The sequence below is a fragment of the Gymnogyps californianus genome, chromosome 3 (genome assembly GCF_018139145.2).
Source record: "Gymnogyps californianus isolate 813 chromosome 3, ASM1813914v2, whole genome shotgun sequence".
Lineage (NCBI taxonomy): Eukaryota > Metazoa > Chordata > Aves > Accipitriformes > Cathartidae > Gymnogyps > Gymnogyps californianus.
In genome coordinates this window covers 64,305,694-64,327,004 of record NC_059473.1, presented here as the reverse complement: position 1 = coordinate 64,327,004, position 21,311 = coordinate 64,305,694, and the positions used below count along the sequence as shown (strand labels likewise).

General features: G+C 40.4%; 1 protein-coding gene across 4 annotated transcripts in view; it reads right to left on the bottom strand.

The window, feature by feature from the left end:
• Positions 1-16,784: 16,784 nt before the first annotated feature.
• Positions 16,785-21,311, bottom strand: part of AHI1 (Abelson helper integration site 1) — a 102,214-nt gene continuing 97,687 nt past the window's right edge. For 3 of the 4 annotated variants that reach the window (XM_050894626.1, XM_050894627.1, XM_050894628.1), the window contains exon 25: positions 16,785-17,945. In XM_050894626.1, the coding sequence (XP_050750583.1) occupies positions 17,717-17,945 (229 nt within the window). In that variant the 3' untranslated portion in view covers positions 16,785-17,716. The remainder of the gene's footprint in view (positions 17,946-21,311) is intronic. The other variant, XM_050894629.1, reaches the window with a different exon arrangement.

Genomic DNA, 21,311 nt, shown 5'->3' with positions numbered 1-21,311 from the left:
CAGGTTTCAGCTCCACCGTTTTACACAGACTATACCACTTACACTAAACACATGTCTGCACTGGAAAACAATTTGAAATTATGTCAAATATGAGCTCACAACAACATAAAATTGCCTATTTACAAATAGCACCTATGGTAAAAAGTACAGGCTGTAAATGTTACATTAAATTCAACCTGTCTGTAAGACAATAATCAGCTATTACTAGTACATCTGGATGTAAAATGAGGCATACTAATGCATTGTAACAACTGCTTCATGTAACTCTCCAAACCAAAAAGAAATAGTGAGTCATTTATCTTGATGATGTCAATATTCTGCCAAACATAAGATAAAACTGCAGAGTGTGGATAGAAGGTTCAGAAACCCATTCAAGTACCATGGAAGTTCTCATCAGCTATCACGAAAAGTGACTCATTTACAACAGAGTAAGACATGGTTTATAGGGAGAGCAATATTTTTATTAGACTACCTGATGCAGCTTCTTAGACCAATGGTTGAACTAATGCAAAGATATTACAGACTTCGATTTTCTCCATAGCAGAAAACAGAATCTCACTTGCACCCTTAGGCAATCACAGCTACAAGAGCATTCTTTAAGTTACGTGACACACACGGGACAATGATGTCCCATGACTACATGTGAAACTAGTCGTGCAAAATGAGTATTGGCAAGACCCTCCTACACAAAGTTAAATGTGGCATTAACACCCCACGTTAGAAAGTCTAAATAGCACAGACGCGTAGGAGCACACTGTATATATACTAAACCAGGTGAGATCCTCGGTCCAACTATTATCCTGTTTTGCCTTATACAGCAGATGGCGGTACCTGTTGCTGTAGAGACAGGTGAGATCTATCTGCAAACCAGCTAAGTATTTTCTGCAGTGGTGGTGAAGAGGGAAAGCCGTTCTTTTTGGGGTACTGCGTGTCTTGACATGTGAGATTTTGTTAATCTTTCTTAATTCCAAATGTTATTTTGTAGCCAGCTACCCATGTTATGCACATAAATATACACTGCTTAAAGACAGATTAGCATTAGAAGGTCATAGGCAGCTCAAAATAAAATTAAAAAAAAAAAAACCAGCTACCTCCTCCAAAGCCCCCACATCATACTTCATTGCAATATGCATGCGGGTTATTTTCAGCTGCTGTAACTCGCTGATCTCCGTTTAGCAACTTCTGTATTTTTTCCTCTTTTAATGGCACTTTGAAGGCGTGGGTTTGTAGAGCAGTGATGTAAAACAACAACCTTAGAAAACAACCTAAATTAAGCATCTGTTCATATCATTGAAAAAGAGGGAAAAAATCAGATGTCTTTTGCTTCTGATAGTATTTTCAAAGCCCACACAAACAGTGCACAGCTCTTTAATTTTTCCATTGGATTTTTTGGGTTTTTCCCCCTGCTAAAAGTCCTTCCATGGAGACTGTTATCCAAGTCTTATGTTCCACTCACATTTAAATATCTTAGCTCTTAATACTGCTGTTAAACTATTGTTTATTTCTATCACAACAGCAGTCAAAATGTCAAGGAGAGCCTTATTGTGTGACACAGTGTAACACAACCCCAGAAAGTTCCCATTGTGTCAAGCAGAATTTGCTGTTATGAGATTTATTTAATAGTATTGTATTGTCGTGAGAATAGATCTCGCCCCTTCAAAGAGTCTATGCGTTATCTGCTGCTCCGCAATGGGCGATGAAGGTACCTTCACGGGCAGGTGAGACTATTTATTTTCATCATACACTAGCACATTATGACATAAATCTATAGGGTCTCTGTAGAACTTCTTTTGTGAGCATACATCAAGCTGTACAGTTAGAGCTCCCAAGTGATCCTTTGCCTTGCATTGGATTATTGGAAGAGCTGCAACAGCTCCTCTGTCGAGGAACTACACTAATGATATTGCATGGTATGTGTTATACAGTGGCGGCTTGTCCCTTCTGTGGACAGTCACTCAGTTTGGGATTCCTTCCATGCATTCATTGCCTCTTTCAAAAGACAAAAAAGAAAGGAAAGAAGGGAGGGAGTGAGGGAAAAATCTCATGCTATTTCTTTTGAGTCGAGACCTCCACGCGGTGGCTAGGCACGTGCAGCCTGTTGCCTGTTTTGTGCTCTGCCATGCTATGTGGCAATGCAATAACTTTGAACCCTAGGGAGGTGAGGCGGAAGTTGGTCTTCACCATTAAATTTTTTTATAGATAGCAAAGTCCATCCTTCCACCTGCATCCAAAACACTGAGGCAGCTGGCAGAACAAAGCGCTAGAGAAAAATAGTTGACCAGAATCTATCTGAAGTTGCCAGCATACAGGTGCAGTCTTGTTTTTCATCTCAGTCGAAGCAGTCCCTAGTGACTGTCAATGTTTTACTGAGACTAATTAACCCTTTTTTGCCTAGGATGGGTCAGAGAAAAAAACACCAAAAAACCCACCAACTTGCCACCCAAGCTTAAAATTATACGAGTATAGAAATGCAATAATCATGCCTAGTCCAGAACTGTGCCACAAATAAAAAGGTTGCTACAAAAGTAAAAAAGAAACAGCAAAAGTATGGGAAAGCTTTGCATCTTGGGATCGCTGAGACTGTTCCAAGGTTAGCATGTTACTTCTAACACCTGAATGAGGTGGTAAAGATAAACAGAGAAATCACCCACTGCTGAAGCACAGCCAACTCCTGAGCGTAAAGGAGCAGTTGTTAAACAAGGAATAGTAAAACTGAACAATAAACTTGGATAAGCACTGTAGACAGGAAGTCAGGAAATATAAACAACTGAAACTAAAGATAAGAATTTGAGGATAGATAAGAATTCCCAAAGCTGCAGTTCGGCTGAGCCGTCAACATTAAACATTCCTTCAGATCCTCAAGGAGAAGTGGTGGCCAAGGAGTCTTATGACTTTTAACTTTCTTCCTCAAAGAAGCCAGGGGAAATCCAAACAGTCCTTGCAAAAGGCAGGACTGTTCCCTGCGATGCGGTGCCTTGTGCTCCTTCTCTGTCTGGTTGTTCAAGTCCTAAACTATGGGCTTCCACTACTACCCTGAGGAGATGATCCCACAATCCCAATGTTAGGATTTTTCCATTTACATGGAGCTTAAGTTTTGCTTCTCATTTTCATCTCATTCCTGCCATTTATACCTCCTCCATTAAAAAGAAAATGTCCATCATTATTATTTGTGTATTCCAAATATTTACCTCATTTTCACATCCTCTCTAGCTAAATGGCTGTCATTAACCAAGGTATATTTAGTTCTCTGACAGCCTCCATGGAAGCCACTCGTTGGTGACGGCAGAGCTGTTCCGAATCCCTCCAGCCCTGCAGGGCCACACTCACCGTGGCCGCAGAGGGGGAAAGGTCCTTGCCTCTTGCTGTGGTCACCTGATACCTCAACATGGCCCTCTCAAAATGCACTGGCCTTTTTTCCTTCTCCAATCACATGATGAGCACATGTCTAACTTCACTAGCAGAGAAGTTTCTTCCCTTGCAGAAAGTATATTTGGTCCAGGTTACGTTTTCCCCCAACATCAGTTTTTCCATAGCAACTTGGATTAGACCTAACCACGTCTCTGATTTGTCACAAACACTGACAGCTTCCTACCCACCACCAAAAGCCAAGTGATGGCAGGACAGAAAGGTCAAACAGGCAGGCAACATCTGGGCTCGTTTCTACCTTCGTTCTTTGGTGTGACCACATTAGGAGGAGAGACAGGAGTATGAATGAAAAATAAGGGAGATGCTCGCTGCCTTGCTCTGCTTTTCTGCCAAGCTTTCCGCTTTCATGATTTCTGTGCCTCAGTTTCCAGGGTGGAGAGTTTGGAAGGACACTCTGCGGCTGCCCTCCAGCTGTGACAAAACCCAAACCCAGATCCACCAAAGCCTCTGTAACTGTAAATAAGGCAGTAAACAGAGAGTAATGCGTAGGTCTGGGACAAAAAGGACTAGGCAGGCTGCAAGAGGGGGAAATGCTCCATCGTGCTGGTACGGCAGCAGTTCAGCGCTGGTGTCGGAGCTGCTGAGCCCTACCTGATTCACTTCAAACAAGCCAGTTCAAAACACCTCGCCAGCCCGGAGTTGGGGATTCTTGAGCTGCAGTCACATTCCTGGCCCTCAGCAAAACCGCCCACTCTGCTTCTCGGGAGCAGCGTCAAGGAAAGCGATGCCTCCAGACCCGAGAGGTGGAAGCCTGCCACGGGGCTGGAACTGCTGGAAAGCCGGGCCGTGATGCAATGCTTTGGCAATTGTCGGCTGTGCTGCAGTTAAGCTTGCACGGCTGTGCCAGTTGTGCCTTCCATATCCCTTGCTTTGAAGGATGCCGTGTGCAGACTCAGTGAAAGGGAAAACATTTCCCTTGCCAAGACACTTCAACAGCAAATCTTGGACATTTTGTTGGCTATAAAAACAGAAAATACAGTTGGAAGGCATCTCAAGAGGTCATTATGTTCATCCTCATGCTTTTAGGCAGCATCAAGACTAAGAAGCATTCCTGCAATAGATTTGCTTAACCTCTTCTTGAATGTCTACAGTGATGGAGATGCCCAGTTTCTTCAGGCCTCTCTGTTGTTAATGTGATGCTTTCTCAAAGTCTTACCTGAATCTTCCTTGCTGCAGTTCAAGCCCATTCCTTCTTTTTCGATCAGCAAAATCATGGAGAATAGTTTGTTATTTTCCTCTTTGCAGCAATGTTAATAGTTAGTGTTAATAAATAATCATCCTCTAATGAAATGGAATGAGATTTAGAAATATCAGTCATTAGGAGCCTTCAGCTGAAAGACAGTACAGCTTGGTAGAGTAGTATGACAAAACCTGCTCTCTGGCTGTGAAGGGCTCTTAAGTCTAATATTTCAGGATTTAACTGGATTTACACTGTTAAATTGAAATTCCACAGCAAATGGAATTCTAGGCTTGCAAAACGACTTCCTCCCATTCATAAATCATATCACTTTGCATATATTTGAATGGTCAAACATCTATTTAGTCCCTGGAATGATTTGTTCTTTCATTAATGGAGACTAGATGAAAGCTGCAGATAACAGCTCATAGTGATTGAACACAAAGTAAAACTCCTTTATTGTACAGGATCTGCAGTCCGAGCACCATGGCAATAATCTAATGATGCCAAAACTTGGATGCCCTTCAAATGCTTCAGAACAATAGGTGCTGTCAGCATGACCTACACGAGGTACCAGCAACTGAGAAGCCAGAGTCTGAAGTTACACTTTCCCTCTGCCACCACAGGCAGCATGTAAGGGCAGCGGCTCAGGGGCACCCAAGAAGTGCTGTGCGTGCAGAAAGCTGGGCAAGGGGCTGGCACGACTCAGGCCCAGCCTATTTGTGCTTCTCTTTCTTATTTAGACCCTCTAAAATCCGGCTGCCATCGAAGCCGCAGCGAAAACTCAGGCAGAGGGGAATCAGAGCCCTTGTTCGGATATTCCAGAGCAGTTAAGCCCAGGAGCTCCCACTGACTTCAACGAGACTTGCCCAGCAATGAAGCATGTAAATATTTACGCTTGCAGAACTTCCACATTTTAAAGTTAACAGGGGCTCGGCCTGGGTAAGGAGTGTGGGATGGAAGTTATCCCTAAAGCTGCTCCAGCACTTTGGAGCAGACAGTAGAGGAGCCTTCTCAGGGCCAAGTGTACAGCACACTATGGACAATAAAATATGTTGATTGAGTGCATTCAGCTTTACATCAGCAGCCCCTTTAAAAGAAATGTCCGGCTTCCGTCGTTTGCCACCAAAACTCTAATTATTTTAATGGCTGGTGGGATTATTCAACATATATGCCATAAAATCTGTATGTACTCTGTGTAGTATAAAACTAAAATACAGCTGGAGCAAATACATTTTACTTGCAAGCAAAAAGCGATTTCTCAGACTAATACTTGGAGTAGATTTGGTGCTTTCAGAGGGTTTGTGGGAATGGGAAAGGGTGGGGAAAATAACCCAACTAAAACATGGTGTAGTTAATTTCCTGACTATTATTTCCCTCCTTTCCACCAAATGGTTGCATTCACTGACTACGTTATTTCCTGAACAGAAATAGTGCTAATTCTGAGTTGCGGAGAAAGATTCCCCCATTGAGAAAAAATGTGAGATCATTAAAACCCATTCACCGACTGAGATCACAAAAGAAGAAAAATGGACATGAAAAAAGGCCAAGTTCTCCAACAATGAGACATTTCCAATTGGACTGTGGTATTTATTTTAGTTTAAACATACTGCTCAGTGAATTAGTGAACTGAAGGTGCATAGGTCAGGACCCACCAGGAATACCCTCCTCTCCTATCACAGTATCAGGCTGCATATTTTTCAAAAGCCTAAGTGGTTACAGCCTTTATTAGTCCTGTTTCAATCCAAAGATACTTCCACCCCTTAATGAGGGCGTGCTTACAATTGAGATAAACACTGGAATCGCAGCACAACCCTCTGCTCTTTTGATACGGCATTATTATCTCACGTACTGTAAAATAAGCATGGTCTCCTCAACTACTTCTTAACGCATTTCTGCTTTGTTATCAAATTGGCACACCGTCCAATATGCTAGGCAGGCATTCCTGTTTGTGGGGGACAGCAACTTGGGTCCTTTCCTTGCCAGCTTATCCAGCATTTATCTTCTCTCTCTGTTTTGATGGTAATTATCACTTATGAATGCAAGAAACCTGAGGGGAAAAGTAACCTCTCTTTCCTTGCCATGGAACATACTTCAAGGCTTTGAGTTTTTCTGGCCAGACTCCCATCCCAGATTTTTGGAGCTCCAGTGGGGCTTGCTCTACAGTCTATTACAGCTGCCAGGGCAGAGTGTATTGTAATAAGTTATAGTCTCCAACTACAGCTGAATAATCCACCCTTAGAAACAAAGGCCTTTTTCAGAGCTTTTTCATCTCCTGTCTGATATTGCCAGACCCAAAAATAAGATAATCAAAATTGCCTAGCCAAGCCATAAGACTGAAAAACACGAGTTTACAGAAGTACTTTAAAAAAAAAACCCTCAAAACTTAGTCCCACCATAAATATGGACTATTTTCCAACTACTTACCGAGTCATATAGGTACGTGACAGCTAAACTTTTAAGATTCTGCTAGACAAGGGCTTGAGGACTGTACATTGTCAAGGCAGTCTTACACAGATTAGCTCTCAGGCTGTCCGCAGGAGAAATAGTATCTCCAGCTAAAGACAAGGAAATTGAGGTGGAGGTTCAATTTACCCAAGGCCATGCCGTAAATCATTGGAACAGCACGATTAAAACTGAATAGCCATGGGCTCTTGAGTTCTGGAGAAAGACTCGGGGTCAGGATTTTTGCTCCAGTTAGAGATTTATGACAGAGGACATAATGAATAAAACATTTTCACTGTCATTTTTTCTCAAAGAATGGTTGTTAAGCACCAACACTGATCTAGTGGGTCTTACAGATGCTATTTTAGAGGAAGAAAAAGGCAACTAATAATAGTACGCATAACACAGAGAAAGAAAGGAAATATATGACCATCTAATTTAAATAGCCCCAGAAATACTTCTTTTTTGCTCCGTCACACTGCTGTCAGATAAAACTAAGCTTGTCCACGAGAGAGAGAAAAAATAATAGACATGCTTTGTAACAAAATCACATGGACATAGATCGTATCAAACAGGGCTGCCTAACCTCTTGCTTTCTGTAAAAACCTATGCACAGTTAAGCACTCCTATCATGTCTCCAATTCCTTATCTCTTTTCTACACTTACAGATCCAATTCCTTGCACATTCCTCATAGGTTTCTAAATCTCTTGTCACCCGCACTGCTGTTCCCTGGACCCTCTTCAGTTTGTCTACCGGTTTCAGTATGCGGTGCCCAAAACTAAAGCAAAGTATTCCTGCTGAAGCTTCACCAGCATAACTTGGAAAGAAGTAATCATCTTCTGATCTTACACATTTCATCCCTGCTGATATCAACACTTAGATGGCCTTTTTTTCAAACAGACATAATGTGTTGTTGATTCACTTAGTTTGCGTTTGACCTTTTACCTTTAACGCTTTTCTGCAATAAAACTGAAAAGGCATTTTATATTTTTGCCTTTGGTTCCTTCTTCCTCTACTCAGCACAAATCTTACTGGCTGCTATTTTACTGATTTGCACCATTACTTCCATTTTCCAAAATAATTTTTAATTCTGATCACATCCTGCAAAGAGCCTGCAAACGGCTGATGTCACGCACAAGTTTTATAAATACTACTACATCGTCCAGCTCATTAATGGAAATAGTGAACAGAAGTGACAGAGAACTGACCTCAGGGACCTCACTTGCAATATCTCCCTGGTATGATAACTAAACTTGGGTAACTCTTTTTTGAATGCAGCTTTTCTTTTTTAATTAGTTATGCATCAACTCCTTGTGATAGTTTCATCTAGACCATATTTCCCCCCTTTGCTTATAAAAAATATCATATGAGACAGTATAAAAAATCGTACTGAAATCAAAATTTGTCACACTTATTATGCAGTCTTATTCACTTAGACCAGTTATACTGCCAAAGAAGCAAATTCATTCAAGTATTCAACATCAGCATTTTTCATCCAAAGATTTTTCCTAAAAAATGGTCTTTAAATAAGCACAGAAGTTCTCAGTGAAAAACTCAACATTGTCAACATTTCCGTGACAATGTAATTACTATTTTTTTCAGAATTATTGTAAAATCACTGCTGGTATTTTTTAGTAAATACTGATAAAACATAACTTAGGCTAATGAATTAGGTCATGGAGTATTTAGACAACAGTTTCAGATTAAAGTTAATTAATCTGATTTCAGTTAAAAGTCACAAAACCAGCTGTAAATTAAACCCAACAAAATGGAAACAATCATTTCAACATCTTTTGACAAATTGTTTTCTTGATTTTCAGACAGCACTAAGATTCCAGATCACAACTTTAAATTTAACTTTCCAAAGCATTTTCAAATGCTTTTCATCCTAGAGCAGATACTTCAGCACCTTAGGACAGAAGCAGCAAAAACCAGTTCTACTCACACCTTTCTAGTCAAAGAAAGTTATAATGATAGTGGCAAATAACTAGCCAACCAACCTAAACAAAAAAGCCAACCTTCAAAAGGGCCGGTACAAAACAAGGCAGCTATATCAATATTTGCAGAAATTTGTCCAGGAGTGAATAAGTTCTTTGAGTTACACGAGGCATGAGTGCATGAAGAAGTGAGTCACGCTGGGGATGGACGGCAGGGTGTCCACCAGAGAGATAAGCGGCATTTGATGCCCGGGCATCTGGCACGCTGCCACCCATCCCATTTCTCCATTTCAGCTGGAGTTTTACAGAGGAGGCGGGAGGCCAGCGGGGAACTGAGGGCGGCTGGGAGGGAGAATGGGAGCAGCACCACAAATTGTGTGTCCTTCCAGGAGCCCTTAATCCCGTGTGACATTTGCCACTGCTTACAAATCCGCGCATAGCAGGGCCTGTTTTCCACACTGCTGCACCGTGCAGCGAAGAGACTACCAGTGCGCTGCTCAAGCATTTCTCCACTGGTTTTGCACAGGTTCAAAAGACAAGCGAATTCTCTTTTTCTCTTCTTCTTTCTCACTAAACTCTTACTCAACTCACAGGATTCAACCTGACCCTGCAAGATGTACTCATGCCAAGAAACTCCAAGTCACAAAGGAACGCTGCAAGTGAGGTTAACCACCATTCAGCTACAGTTTCAGGCACAAATATGTGCATCTTCAAATTTGGAAGCTGTGCCGGTCCATTGTTGGGTCCTAAGAAAGCAGGTATCTAAACTTAGCTGATTCTAGCTCTAGGAAAAGATGGCAGTGTTCCAGAAAAAGATACCAACAGTTCAAACGAATTAGGAACAGGTTTCTTCAATGATACAGAGATAAGTTTCCAATATGTGTTACCACACATTCAAAAAAGGAACAAAACCAGAAAAAAAAAAGATACCCCAAAACATTCACAGATGTTACAGCGCTGCTCTTAGCGTGGGAAACTGGTGGAGTTCAAATGACTCAGTGAAGCAACCTCAGCCTACAAAAAGACTGAACTTTGACAGTGTTTGACCAGTGTGTCAACCCCAATGTGCTGCACTAGTCACTCTTTCCTCTCCACACAAAACTTGTTCTTAGAATAAGCAACCTGAGCTAAACATTAGGTTCATCATCTTTGGTGGCAGGCCCAGTAAGTACATTTAGGCTGAAAGAGATTTGAGTCTTACAGCTTTCTCCTCCTGGTTTTTCATGGCTCAGGAGAAATCTTTGTTGGTAGTGGTATGACCTCACCATCAGCATTACTAGTCCTGTATTGCCTCCTGTTTCACTGGCATGCAAAATACCAGCGAATGCTAAGCATTGTCAAAAATATTAGCTCTTCTGATGAAGCAAACTGAATCAAGCTGTTGCTAGATGATAGCACAAACCAATCAGGAAATTGCACCTTAGACCATGTCTACACGGGTCTCCGTCCTTCAGCACAGAACCTGACTAACAACCAGAAACTGGAAATTATCAGACATCTTTTTTCCCTATGAATTGAGGCTACTCAGGGACCTAACTGGAGGCAGCCGAGTCTGTACCCCTTGGCCCATGAACCTGATGTCAAAAACACTGCCTCAAGTGAGTCTCAGCAAAAGCCAGGTGCCCAGGTTTCCAAATGTGAACCGAAAACGTACACTATTTTGTTGCTAAAGAGTATAAAGGGCAAAATGCCAGAGACGCTGGACTCAAAGAGCTGCCATCGAGGGCTTTTTCTGCTTTCAGAGAGAAAATCTAACCCTGACTGAAAGAACGGCAAGAAAAAAGCAGCTGTAGCTACCACTTCAACCAAGCATGCAGCAAAAAGTGCTGTCTAGAGCTTCCACCCTCCTTCCCTGTGCCGGCTCAGAGACTGGAGCGCATCCCTGGGGAGCAGGAAGCCCAAGCCCTGGCCCTGCTCAGCACCAACCTGCAGCCCCCTCTCTGAGGAGCGTGCCCTGGGTGCCCCCCCGTCTGAGGAGTGAGTGTGCCCTGCTGCCTACTGACCTGCCCCTGGGGCAGCCCACCTGATTCTCATCCAAACCTTTGGATGCAGGCAACAAATTAGGAGCTTTGGGGTCTAAATGGGGAGTCCCGATTCCGGGATGTTTCCTTCGGTGAACAGGACCTGCAAGGCCGTACCCTTCATTGGACAGCAAGCCAGCGGAGGGCCACATGTTGCTCCACACCTTCTGTCTGCCTGCGCACATCCATGCTGCATCACCAAGGAAAGCCACCCCAAGATATTTATTGCACTGTAGCATTCCACCTCAGTTAACAGAAAAGCCATTTTTAGTCGCCCTCTGTTGTAACCCGGGCCTGATCAGCTCCGGTCATGCTGTTGGTTAAGCAGGAGGGATGGTAGGAGCCCTTGGCCACACTGCAGAGCGCATTTACTGCCCCTTCTGCCCTCTCCCTGATGTCACTTTCTCATTATAACATTATACCAAATCACAATGGGGATTAACCACCCCTGTGTAAGCTTATTACAGGCTTATGCAGGCTGCTAGAGCTTGGCTTTAGATGGCATTTATTTTAATGAGCCTTGGGCTGATGTCACTACTACATCCATGACTGTATATCCCCATTGAGTGCTAAAATTCATGCGGAACATAAAATTAAGTTGCTTTATACAGTGTCTCTACAAAGGTGTCAAAATCCTGATGACATACAGTGAAAAAAAATGGCTGATGATGCAATGGCAAAATAAAAACATCGAAGTGGAACTAAGGGAACAATTACAGTCCATAATAAACCACTGCCAAGTGAGTAACACTTGGTGATGATAACTACTTGCATTTACTCTGCACTGCTCACCTGCAGTAATGGATACGCGAAGGCTTAACTTGTGCACATTAAAACACGCAGTGCAAGCAAGGAAGCAAACCAACCTATTCTACTTATCAAAATTTGGGAGGGGAGAAAGAGGATTTTTCTTCAAATTATACAGTTGTGCAGTGCTGAATTGGCTATGTTTAGCTGTGGATTAACAGCAGGTATTCAAGACTGAAGGTATCCCCAGAAAAAGATGAAATTCAGTATTTCTTCATTTTAACTGAGAGCCGAGGCAACAAATTTAGCATAAGCAGTTGAATGCATGGAGGACCTACTCTAGTCATCTTTGTAAGAACTAAGCAGTGAGAGACATGAAAAAATTGATTTCTGAGAAATTTGTACTAATTCTCTTTTCAACTCACAGACAATTTCATTGGAACTCTCTCACTATTATTAAACAAAACTGAGTGTCTTTAACATGGGCAGAGATACAAAAATATGGACTGATCAAGAAAAAAGTTAAACCAGCACTGAGTGTCTCAGCTCCACTTCTTAATTTCATCACCAAAACACACGGCTAGGGCCTGCACTGACTCACAAAATGTGTGAAAAGAGGTTCCTCAGTTGAACATGTCCACAGAACATCATTAACTCTCCTTCTGACTCCCAGAAGAGTAGGATCTAAGCCAATATATTCTGCAACAATTTCCTTTCCAGCTAGTACTCTGCCTGCACTGACTTGGCCATGGACACTCCATGATGTTGGTGAATGTGAGTCTGGGAAAGATTTCTAGATTCAGAGAAATAATGGTAATATTGGGCTTTTTTTTTTTTTTTCTGTTCCAGCTATACCTGCATTTTATGTGACTACAGAGTTTTCAAACAGCTATATCATAACAGTCTGTCGCAAGTGTATTGGGTGTTTCAGTTTGCCAGACCTGTCATAATAAATTAATTACAGGATGTTGCAGAAATGGCTGAGTTCCAGCAGCATCTTGCACAGTTTAATATAGCCCTATTTCCCCATTTCGATGTATTTGTGGTTAGATAAATCCTCAGAAAATTTACAGCTGCTACACACTAGTTTATTATACTCCCTGCCTGTGCAGGCAATGTAAGTGCAACAAAAATTTCATGTCTGCTCAGAGCATAGATTTTACTGATACTGCTTTACCGGTGTGGAAACATTTTTCCGCTAAAAGTGGCATCTGCAGTTTCTGCTGAGTATTTGCATTTGAGCATTAGACAGGACTTGTAAACTTGCTTGCTACAGCCAAACATACTGCAAATTCCTTTGGCCTGACAAAGTCCTCACAAAAAATCAGGTGGCTGGAGCTTTAGATGAAACTCAGAGCTATCATTTTCATTTATGCGTGCAAGCTAGAAAAAAATTTTCCAGTCTTCAAAGTTAGTATACACTAACGTATAAACTACAGCCATGATGTTGCTGCTGAAAGCCTAATCCTTGCTGACTTTGCTGGAGCTTTGAGTATAGGGGTCTGTCTACTCCAAGCAGCTTGCAGGACCGGGACTCTACGTATACACGTCGCTGCTGGAAAACAGACCCTTCTGAAGGGGAAGGCAGAAGCAACCGGCATACAACAGACTGAACAAAGGACAAAACTCTTGCCAAAACCAGTGTGAGTAGAACACATCTACGTGTAAGAAAAGGATCATGATATTTAATATTCAAAACAGCAGCTCAGTGCTTGGTGTGAAATTCTCATCTCTGCTCTAGCTGTTTTGCGCCAGATGAAGAGGCTGGAGCGGACTGTATCAAGGCAGAGGTGCGTGTTGCAACAGACAACAACTATACAGGTGCCCTCTGAAGACCTGTGCCAGAAGTTAGGGAACCAAAGCTTCATCTATCCCAACAGCACTGCAAGCCATAGGTGATACGGACCTTTCTGGGCTGTAGCTCAGAGTTAGGACAGTACCGAGTTACGAGTTACTGGAGAGACACAGGAGAATATTCCTCGTGGGTTCTAAGAGTTCATCCAAAAAGCTCCTGTAAATGGCACAAAACTTAAAGGTATTAAAAAGTGAAGTGGTTAAATATCTCAATTTCTAAAGTCTAAACAACATGACTGAAGCCACCAAAGCTCTGCTCTAACACGCCTTCTCACTATCTTCTGTTCCTTCTTCTTAAGTTCCAATTTCTAATTGCCACATTCTTGCAAGTCTCCCCCAGACAGCAGTTTTCTTCTGAAGTTGCTTATTTCCCTCTCTCAGACCTCCTCTCGTTTCTATTCCTTATGCGCAGCAGTATTGTTCCTAATGCACATATTTTGTACTCCAAGCAATAAACCCCCTTGAACTAACACAGTATGTTTTTACAAGTGCAGGTGTACATCCATAAATTAATTTGTTCAAAACATTCTGGGCAGTCATTGGACAGAATGCTAAGGGAAAAACCCCACAGTACAAACCTATACATGACTCTTTCTAGCCTTCCTCCGCTATTCAGAAATACTTCCATCCCCTCCCAGTTTCCACATCTATAAAATAGGTTGCACTGCATACATACTAATTTCATACGTGCTAGAAAAGGATCATTAAAAACCCCCACCACTCTTTGTGTTTACCAAACAAGTGTTTTTGCTTTAGTCTGTTCCCGCCTTAAATGAAGTATTTCCTATTCACCTTAGTAATTAGAGCAGAAGGATGTAGTGAATGAAGTGCCTCATTATCAAGTTTGTATCCACGGTCTCTGCAGAATGGCTACCATGCCGGCTATTTTTCATAGCTGTCTGCTTTTGCTTGTAATGGGCCATTGTTAACCCTAAATGATCCTGACATTCAATTCTCCATCAGACAATCGGGTCCAGCCGGCAGATTTAGTTCACTAGTCAACAGAGACTTTCAGTTGTCATGTTCCTCTGTGTTCTCATTAGCCCTTGTTTGACTGTGATCCATCCCCTACTGCCTTCTGAATTAAGTGATGCTACAAATACACTTACTGTGCTTTATGATGTCTGTTCCTCAAATTATTTTAAGGAAAAAACTAAATGCAATCTGATGGCTATTGGGAAACACAGGAAAAATGTGCCATCCGTTCTTTTCTATTTTGTTGATTTATGCATTGTTCTCAATGTCTCTGCCATATCACAAAAATGTAATAGGAACTGTATGTTGTAACCACACACACCAGAACAATGAAAGACCTACTATGCTGTTATCACCACGCAGTTATAAATATCTAATATTTACCCTTTTTAAAACAAGGTTTTATCGTCTTTGTTCCAGCAATGAAATTGCATCACCCTCTAAAGACTCCTCAGATAGACTTTTATAACTCTTGTATTTTAATTCATGGTGCAGGGAGCAATTTCGCAGGGCACTCATGTTTTAGGATACTTAATGTAGTTCTTCAACTAAAAAAAAAAAGGAGGAAAATTTTCAGTAGGCGATCTGAATCCTTCTGGAATTCTTTTCTTCCACTGAAATTTAAGTCCTTTAAATACTTGGACAATTTTCAGCAAATGTACACAATACTCATTTTAAAGTAATCTTAAGAAATATGTAGGTTGCATTAACACAGAAACAAGAAGCATTACATAGAGTTTAATTTAAAAACTTATTTTTTTAAACCATTACACTAATCTAAACTGTTTAAAAGTTTTATCCTTTCCTGTAAGTTTAAAATCCCAACAGCAATGTCTGAAGAATAAAGAATCTACTAATACTGAAGAAAAAACCATTTTTTCTTAAAATGAATGTATCGGCCATATTTCTGAACAAAAGGTAAAAACTGTCTTTGCCATTATGCCACGTTAACAATTTGTTAAGAGATTTTAGACTGAAGGTTCTAATTTTAACGCTGACAGATCACTTGGACTTTTTTTTTAAATTTCAGACCTTTTTGTTCATTTTCTGTTAAATGAATGCAGAAAACTCTAGTACCACAGTGACACGGTATAAAGGAATAGAAGTCTCTAACCAACCATGTGGTAGGGAGAAAAAAAAAATTACAAAACCAAAACAAAAGCTATTGCAATTACAGGAAAACATTATGAAAAGTTTATTTTCAACTCCCTGCATTTTCATGTTTGGCTCTTATCTGATTCCTTCTGCTTAATTGTTATTTGGAACTGTGCCTTGGAAGACACTACTGCTGCCTCTCCTCTCAATTTGGAAAGTGTGGCAAAGCAGCTCTATTCAGCTTCAGAGCAGTGAACATAATTGGAGCCCTAGTTCGCAAGCATGAAAGGAGGTGCTGTGCCTTTGATTAGAACTACCATCTCTCTGTGGTGTTTATCTGAAGTGTTATTTCTGTCTTCAGTGTCCACAATGCCAAATTAACATTTTACAATGCTTTCCAATGAGCTCCCAGATCTTGGCTAGTGCTCAGCTCTCCCTGACGTGGAGCCTGATGTCATACTCTGCCCTTATTTTAAATGTGATCCCGGACATTTTAAGAAACGTAAGATGTTGAGATTTTTCTCTTTTATAAAATCTTTAAATCCCACGTCACACAGAATGATGTGTTGGAACATATTGCAAAAGCAGACAGATAAGAGGCGAGGAACCTTGCTAGAATCAGGCAGTCCCAGGACTAAGATAATTTTACACCACCTCTGACTGGGGAAAGAGACATTAATAAGTTTCCAGTACACATATGCAAGCCCCGTTCTGGGGAGGACTCCATACACATGCTCTAGACAAAGCAAAGCTAGGACTGTTAGCAAAGAAGATTTACCAGTGGGGCCAAAAAAAGAATATTTGCTGCCGTGCTTTACTCAAAAGAAACAAGTTTACAGATTTTTCTGGCTTTAAAACATGTGCAGGGAAGATATTACAATATATAGCAACTAGTCCTCTGCATCTGGGTGCATTTCACACATCAGTGCCCAACATTGTTATTCTCACTTCTTTTTTTAATGGAATCAAGTGCCCGGTCTACTAAATAAGGGCTTTCTAATTTTATGTTATTTATTGCTTCAGAAGGGAAGGAGGAAGAATTTCCTAGCAGAGTAAAAATAAACTGGACATCATCAGCCAGAAAAAATACCAACACTAACTGATAGAAAGTGTTTCGTTTAATATAAACCATAAATTATTTAGCACTGTAAATAATTAGTGAAGTCATTAGTAAAAGTTCACAACATAATACTCAAGTAAAAAAATTAATTAATGACACTTACAAGTGAATAAGGACTACAAGTAAAACAAACAGTACAGTTGGATATGAAATATTTCATTCAGACAAAAGAAAGTGTATTTGGCAAGACTGCTGCCAAAGCAGCCAGGAACTCTGACAAAACTGCAATGCATCTTTATTATGTGCAGAAAACCTCATTTGAAAAATACAACTGCCTGGAATTTGCAACACTTACTTACACTGGTAAGCATGAGTAGTCCCACTGAAGACAGTGTAGTTGCATAGGTAGTTACTCAACAATTCACTTCAGAGCTGCAAAATGCAGTCCAAGTGAATATTTGATGTCAGGAAAATATTTTTAAAAAGCTTATGTTTTCAGCTACACTGACTGTAATGTCATCGTTCCTTTGGAATTTTACCATTCTGAACACTCCTCTATTTTACTTACAACACATTTTAAAATGCTAATTTAAGAACTTATGTAGTGGTTGGGCTTGTTTTGCTCTAGATCGCACTTGTTCACTTGATTCTCTGCTCCCAATGGATTGATCTACAGCCTACAGAAATGCCTAAGTTAAGGTGTAATCAGTTATTCAATTGGTTAACACTGTATTTGACAGTTTCAGATTTCACCAGTCCAGTGAGGAGCTGAACACTCAAGTTCTGTTGATTTCAAGGAACCCAGGGCAAAAGTCTTCTAAAACAGGTTTACACCATCGGTAAGTCATAACTGGTGCCATTCTGTGTATTTGAGTATTTTAATTTCTTTGTTTCTTGTTAATCCTAGAAGTGAGATCGTAGTTGCAGCCTTCAATGTGTATACTGAATATCACACCAGTATTTGGAATTAAATTATGACTATACGTCATAGCATTCAGGCTCAAGGGCAATATTTGTCTTTCCATTTGTGCTTAAGTTTGAGCCTCTCACTGCCTTTTTCTTCTTCTTCAATTCCACCCCACGGGCTGTAGGTTCATTTTCAACACCATTAGCTGTAACTGATGATACAGGAGTATCGAGACCCATTAAGTTGTGCTGATTTTCTCTCTCGTTCCTCTGTATCCTTTTCTTCTTTTTCTTTGCACCTCTAGAGGAAGGTGGATATAAAGAGAGTAAAAGAAACACAAAGTTAGCCCAAATTTAGAGCTTTTTCCACCCACAGCTGATGTGTTAGCACAATTGTCTGCCTGTCCCCCTTGAGTACAATGCTGAAACAGCTACAAAAACTGTTCTGCAGCAGAACAAAGACAGAAAAACCATGAAGACAAAATATGAGACCACTCCACTAGTCTACTTTTTAACATATCATAGCATTGCTTTGAAAAGAACTGCTCATGATCTTAAAAATCAGCTAGTCTTGATCAATAGTCAACAGATGTAATTAAAAAATACAAATTACCGGTCTCCTCCTCTCATAAAAGCCATTGCACTTTTTTTTTCTTTCCTAAGCTCAAACACCAAAATACTTGCAATTAAAGAGAGATTCCTGGTTTATTTATTCAACAAGAATAAGGCAGGCAGGCAAAGTGCATAAGATTAGTTTTTCCATTTTAATTTACCTGAACTATAACAGATTTACAGAATCAGAAATCACTTTAATCTCTTTATGCTTATCAGACTTCATACAATGCCAAAAGCATCAGTCAAGCTCCTGTATCTTTCCCAGTCAGTGCCTTTAACAAGGGAATTAGACTGGTCTTGCAGATGATGCCAGGATTACGCAGATGTTACACCACATCTACCATGAATTCCCACTCTTGGCAGAAGTTGTAACTTTATTTAACTATAAATATGGACTAATACTTTGACTGTAATCTTTCAAGGGCAGCTACTGTCTTTGTTCAAAATCTGTATTGTGCCTAACACAAACAGGTCTTGGTTTGTGACCAGAACTGTTATGTTGAATCCTGCTGCAACACATAAGCGAGTGGATGAATCAAGACTAAAGAATGTAATGAGATGTGTGCAGTTTCCCCAAAAAGGGTGCTACAAGAGCACTACTGTTGGTGATACTGTCCTAATGTAATCCTATTTCATAGTTGAGAATGTTTACACATCAGCCTTGCTAATGGACTGATGACTATCTGCCTATAGTTTGAATTTTTTTTAAGCTCAATTGTGTCTTCATGAATACATGAATTGCTGCAGCTCTAATACTGGAACATCCTGAAGGAAAGCATGCTGGAGTTTAAGATCCTCTGTGTTGGGATTTGTGGAATAATTTGAGAAGTACTGCTGCATGAAGAAACCAGGGTACAAAATCATAATTCATCAGTAACATAAGTACCAATTACCAAACTGAGTGTTCAGCTGGGTCTGATGCGTAATCACTTGTAAATTTATGCAGAGAGCACTACCTAGTGTAGCTCAACAAAACTGTACAGTGAGAATATATCTTAGGAGATCATGTCTGTACTGACAAATAGTATCTAATCATTAATATTTGAAGGGTGAGGCTACTATGCAGATTTTCAGTATAAAGCTACTCAAATTTTCAGAAGTAGTTTTCATATCTTTTTATTATTTGAACATCAGATGTGACGAAGTAGCAAATCTTTGGGATACTTAGATAAAAACCTTAGTTCACTTAGCATCTGTTATGTGGACATTTCTCTATTTCTTACAGAGTCTGCAGAAGATAGGTTAACTGCTTGGCTAAGATAAAAATGTACCACCTTGGATAAAATTTGTTTTCCTATTGCAAAACCGTATTTTCCATCCAGAAATTCTGAAAGACAGACATGTCATAAGGGCTTGCCATTCACTTTCTTTTACAGCAGGTATTGTGGCCATAATGAATACTGTTCTAATAGGCAAAACAGCAAACATTCATTTGGAGGCTCAAAGAAAGGTATAGTGAGTTGTGCAGGTGCTAACAGTTTCACTTCTCCATAGTGAAAGGGCGTATTTGGCAATCGCATCTCACTTGATTCTTACGAAGTTTATTTACTGAGCAATTCCTATTATATACTAGCATGTGACATGGATATTAAGTGTATTTTCACAGAAAACAGGAAGATAACAGAATGCTTTAGGTGGAGCAACTATTTAAGTACAGATTGGACTGGACCTCAAGTCATGTTGATATTGCTTTTAGATGCTAAAATAGAAGACTTTTCCAGTTAAGATCACAACACTTGCGTGCGTGTCATTCTTTAGTTATTTCAAGACACATCAACTGCAGTGAACAAAAAACCTACAGTTCTGTCACAGACCCTGCAGATCATGGTTTCAGGTACAAAGAAGTGAGAGTTTTCATGAAAAAAAAGCACCTATGTTTCTGGGATGTTTTATTATCTAATCTGTACTACACAGCCTATAAACAGAAATATGGAACAGTCTTTCAGACTATGGGCATCAGAAATGCCACAAGATCCTTCTCTCTACTAGCTCTCAAAATAAGGCAAAAACTTGTAGTCTCTTCTGAAAAAAACTTGGTATGTGCAGTCACTGCTATAATTACAAAGACAAGTGAATCACATTTCATGATGTTCTAGTTCATGGAAGAGCTTACAAAGTACATACTTTCAGATTCAAGCTTTACATCAGGAACAGATGTTACTCAGATCTGCATTCTGATCTTAAAACATGCAGTGAAAACTGCCCTCTCCACGTCAGACAAAACACAAGCACTGGAGACAAATGCAGCAAAAAAGTAATAAAGCCTAGAATGTCCTGTACATGGAAAGAAAATACAGCACTGTGTAGCACTGACATGTCCTCCCTTTCAAATTAGCTCTCCCCTGACAAGGGATAGCATCAAACGCTACCTCATGGCATCTTTCAGTAATGATGAGGTATAAATGGCTCAGTACCCTGAAAGCTTGTGAATGAGGCTCTGCAACACCGCTCTTTGCCCAGATGGGACAGCAAGGACATGAAGCATGACTTCAGACTGGCATCTCCATGATGCTCCTGCTCCCTATAGTTCTGGAGGAGGGAGTACATTCCAGTGACTCAGGCATGTAGGTGTCTTCCCTCACCTTTTTGAAATGTAACTGAAGTGGTTTTGGGGTGCTGTTTCTTCAGCATGACACTTCAGTGAGACCTGTTCTCAGGACAGCCTTAGTTTCCATTAAAATGAGTATTTCACATTTGATATGATAATAAAATTCAAAATTCTTGAATTTGATTAAATAATTTGTGATTCCACATTTTAAATCTGTGGTCCCACATTCTTCAGTGGATGCCCTGGGAAGGTCACTCAAAATAACTGTTTCCTGAAGTTCTACTAATGGAGTAGAGTCATACCAAATTTTTGATACTGGCTTCTAATAGAGTGCATCAACCATCACAGTAACTGTGCTTTAAAGGCATCTCCTTCCTTAATGTACATCCTATCAGAATAGTTATGTCCAAAATTCAACGCTGAATTCTGTCAATGTGTAGTTATACAGCCCATTCCTCATCATACATGAGGGTTAAACTTTCCACTCACAATTTATTTTCAAAT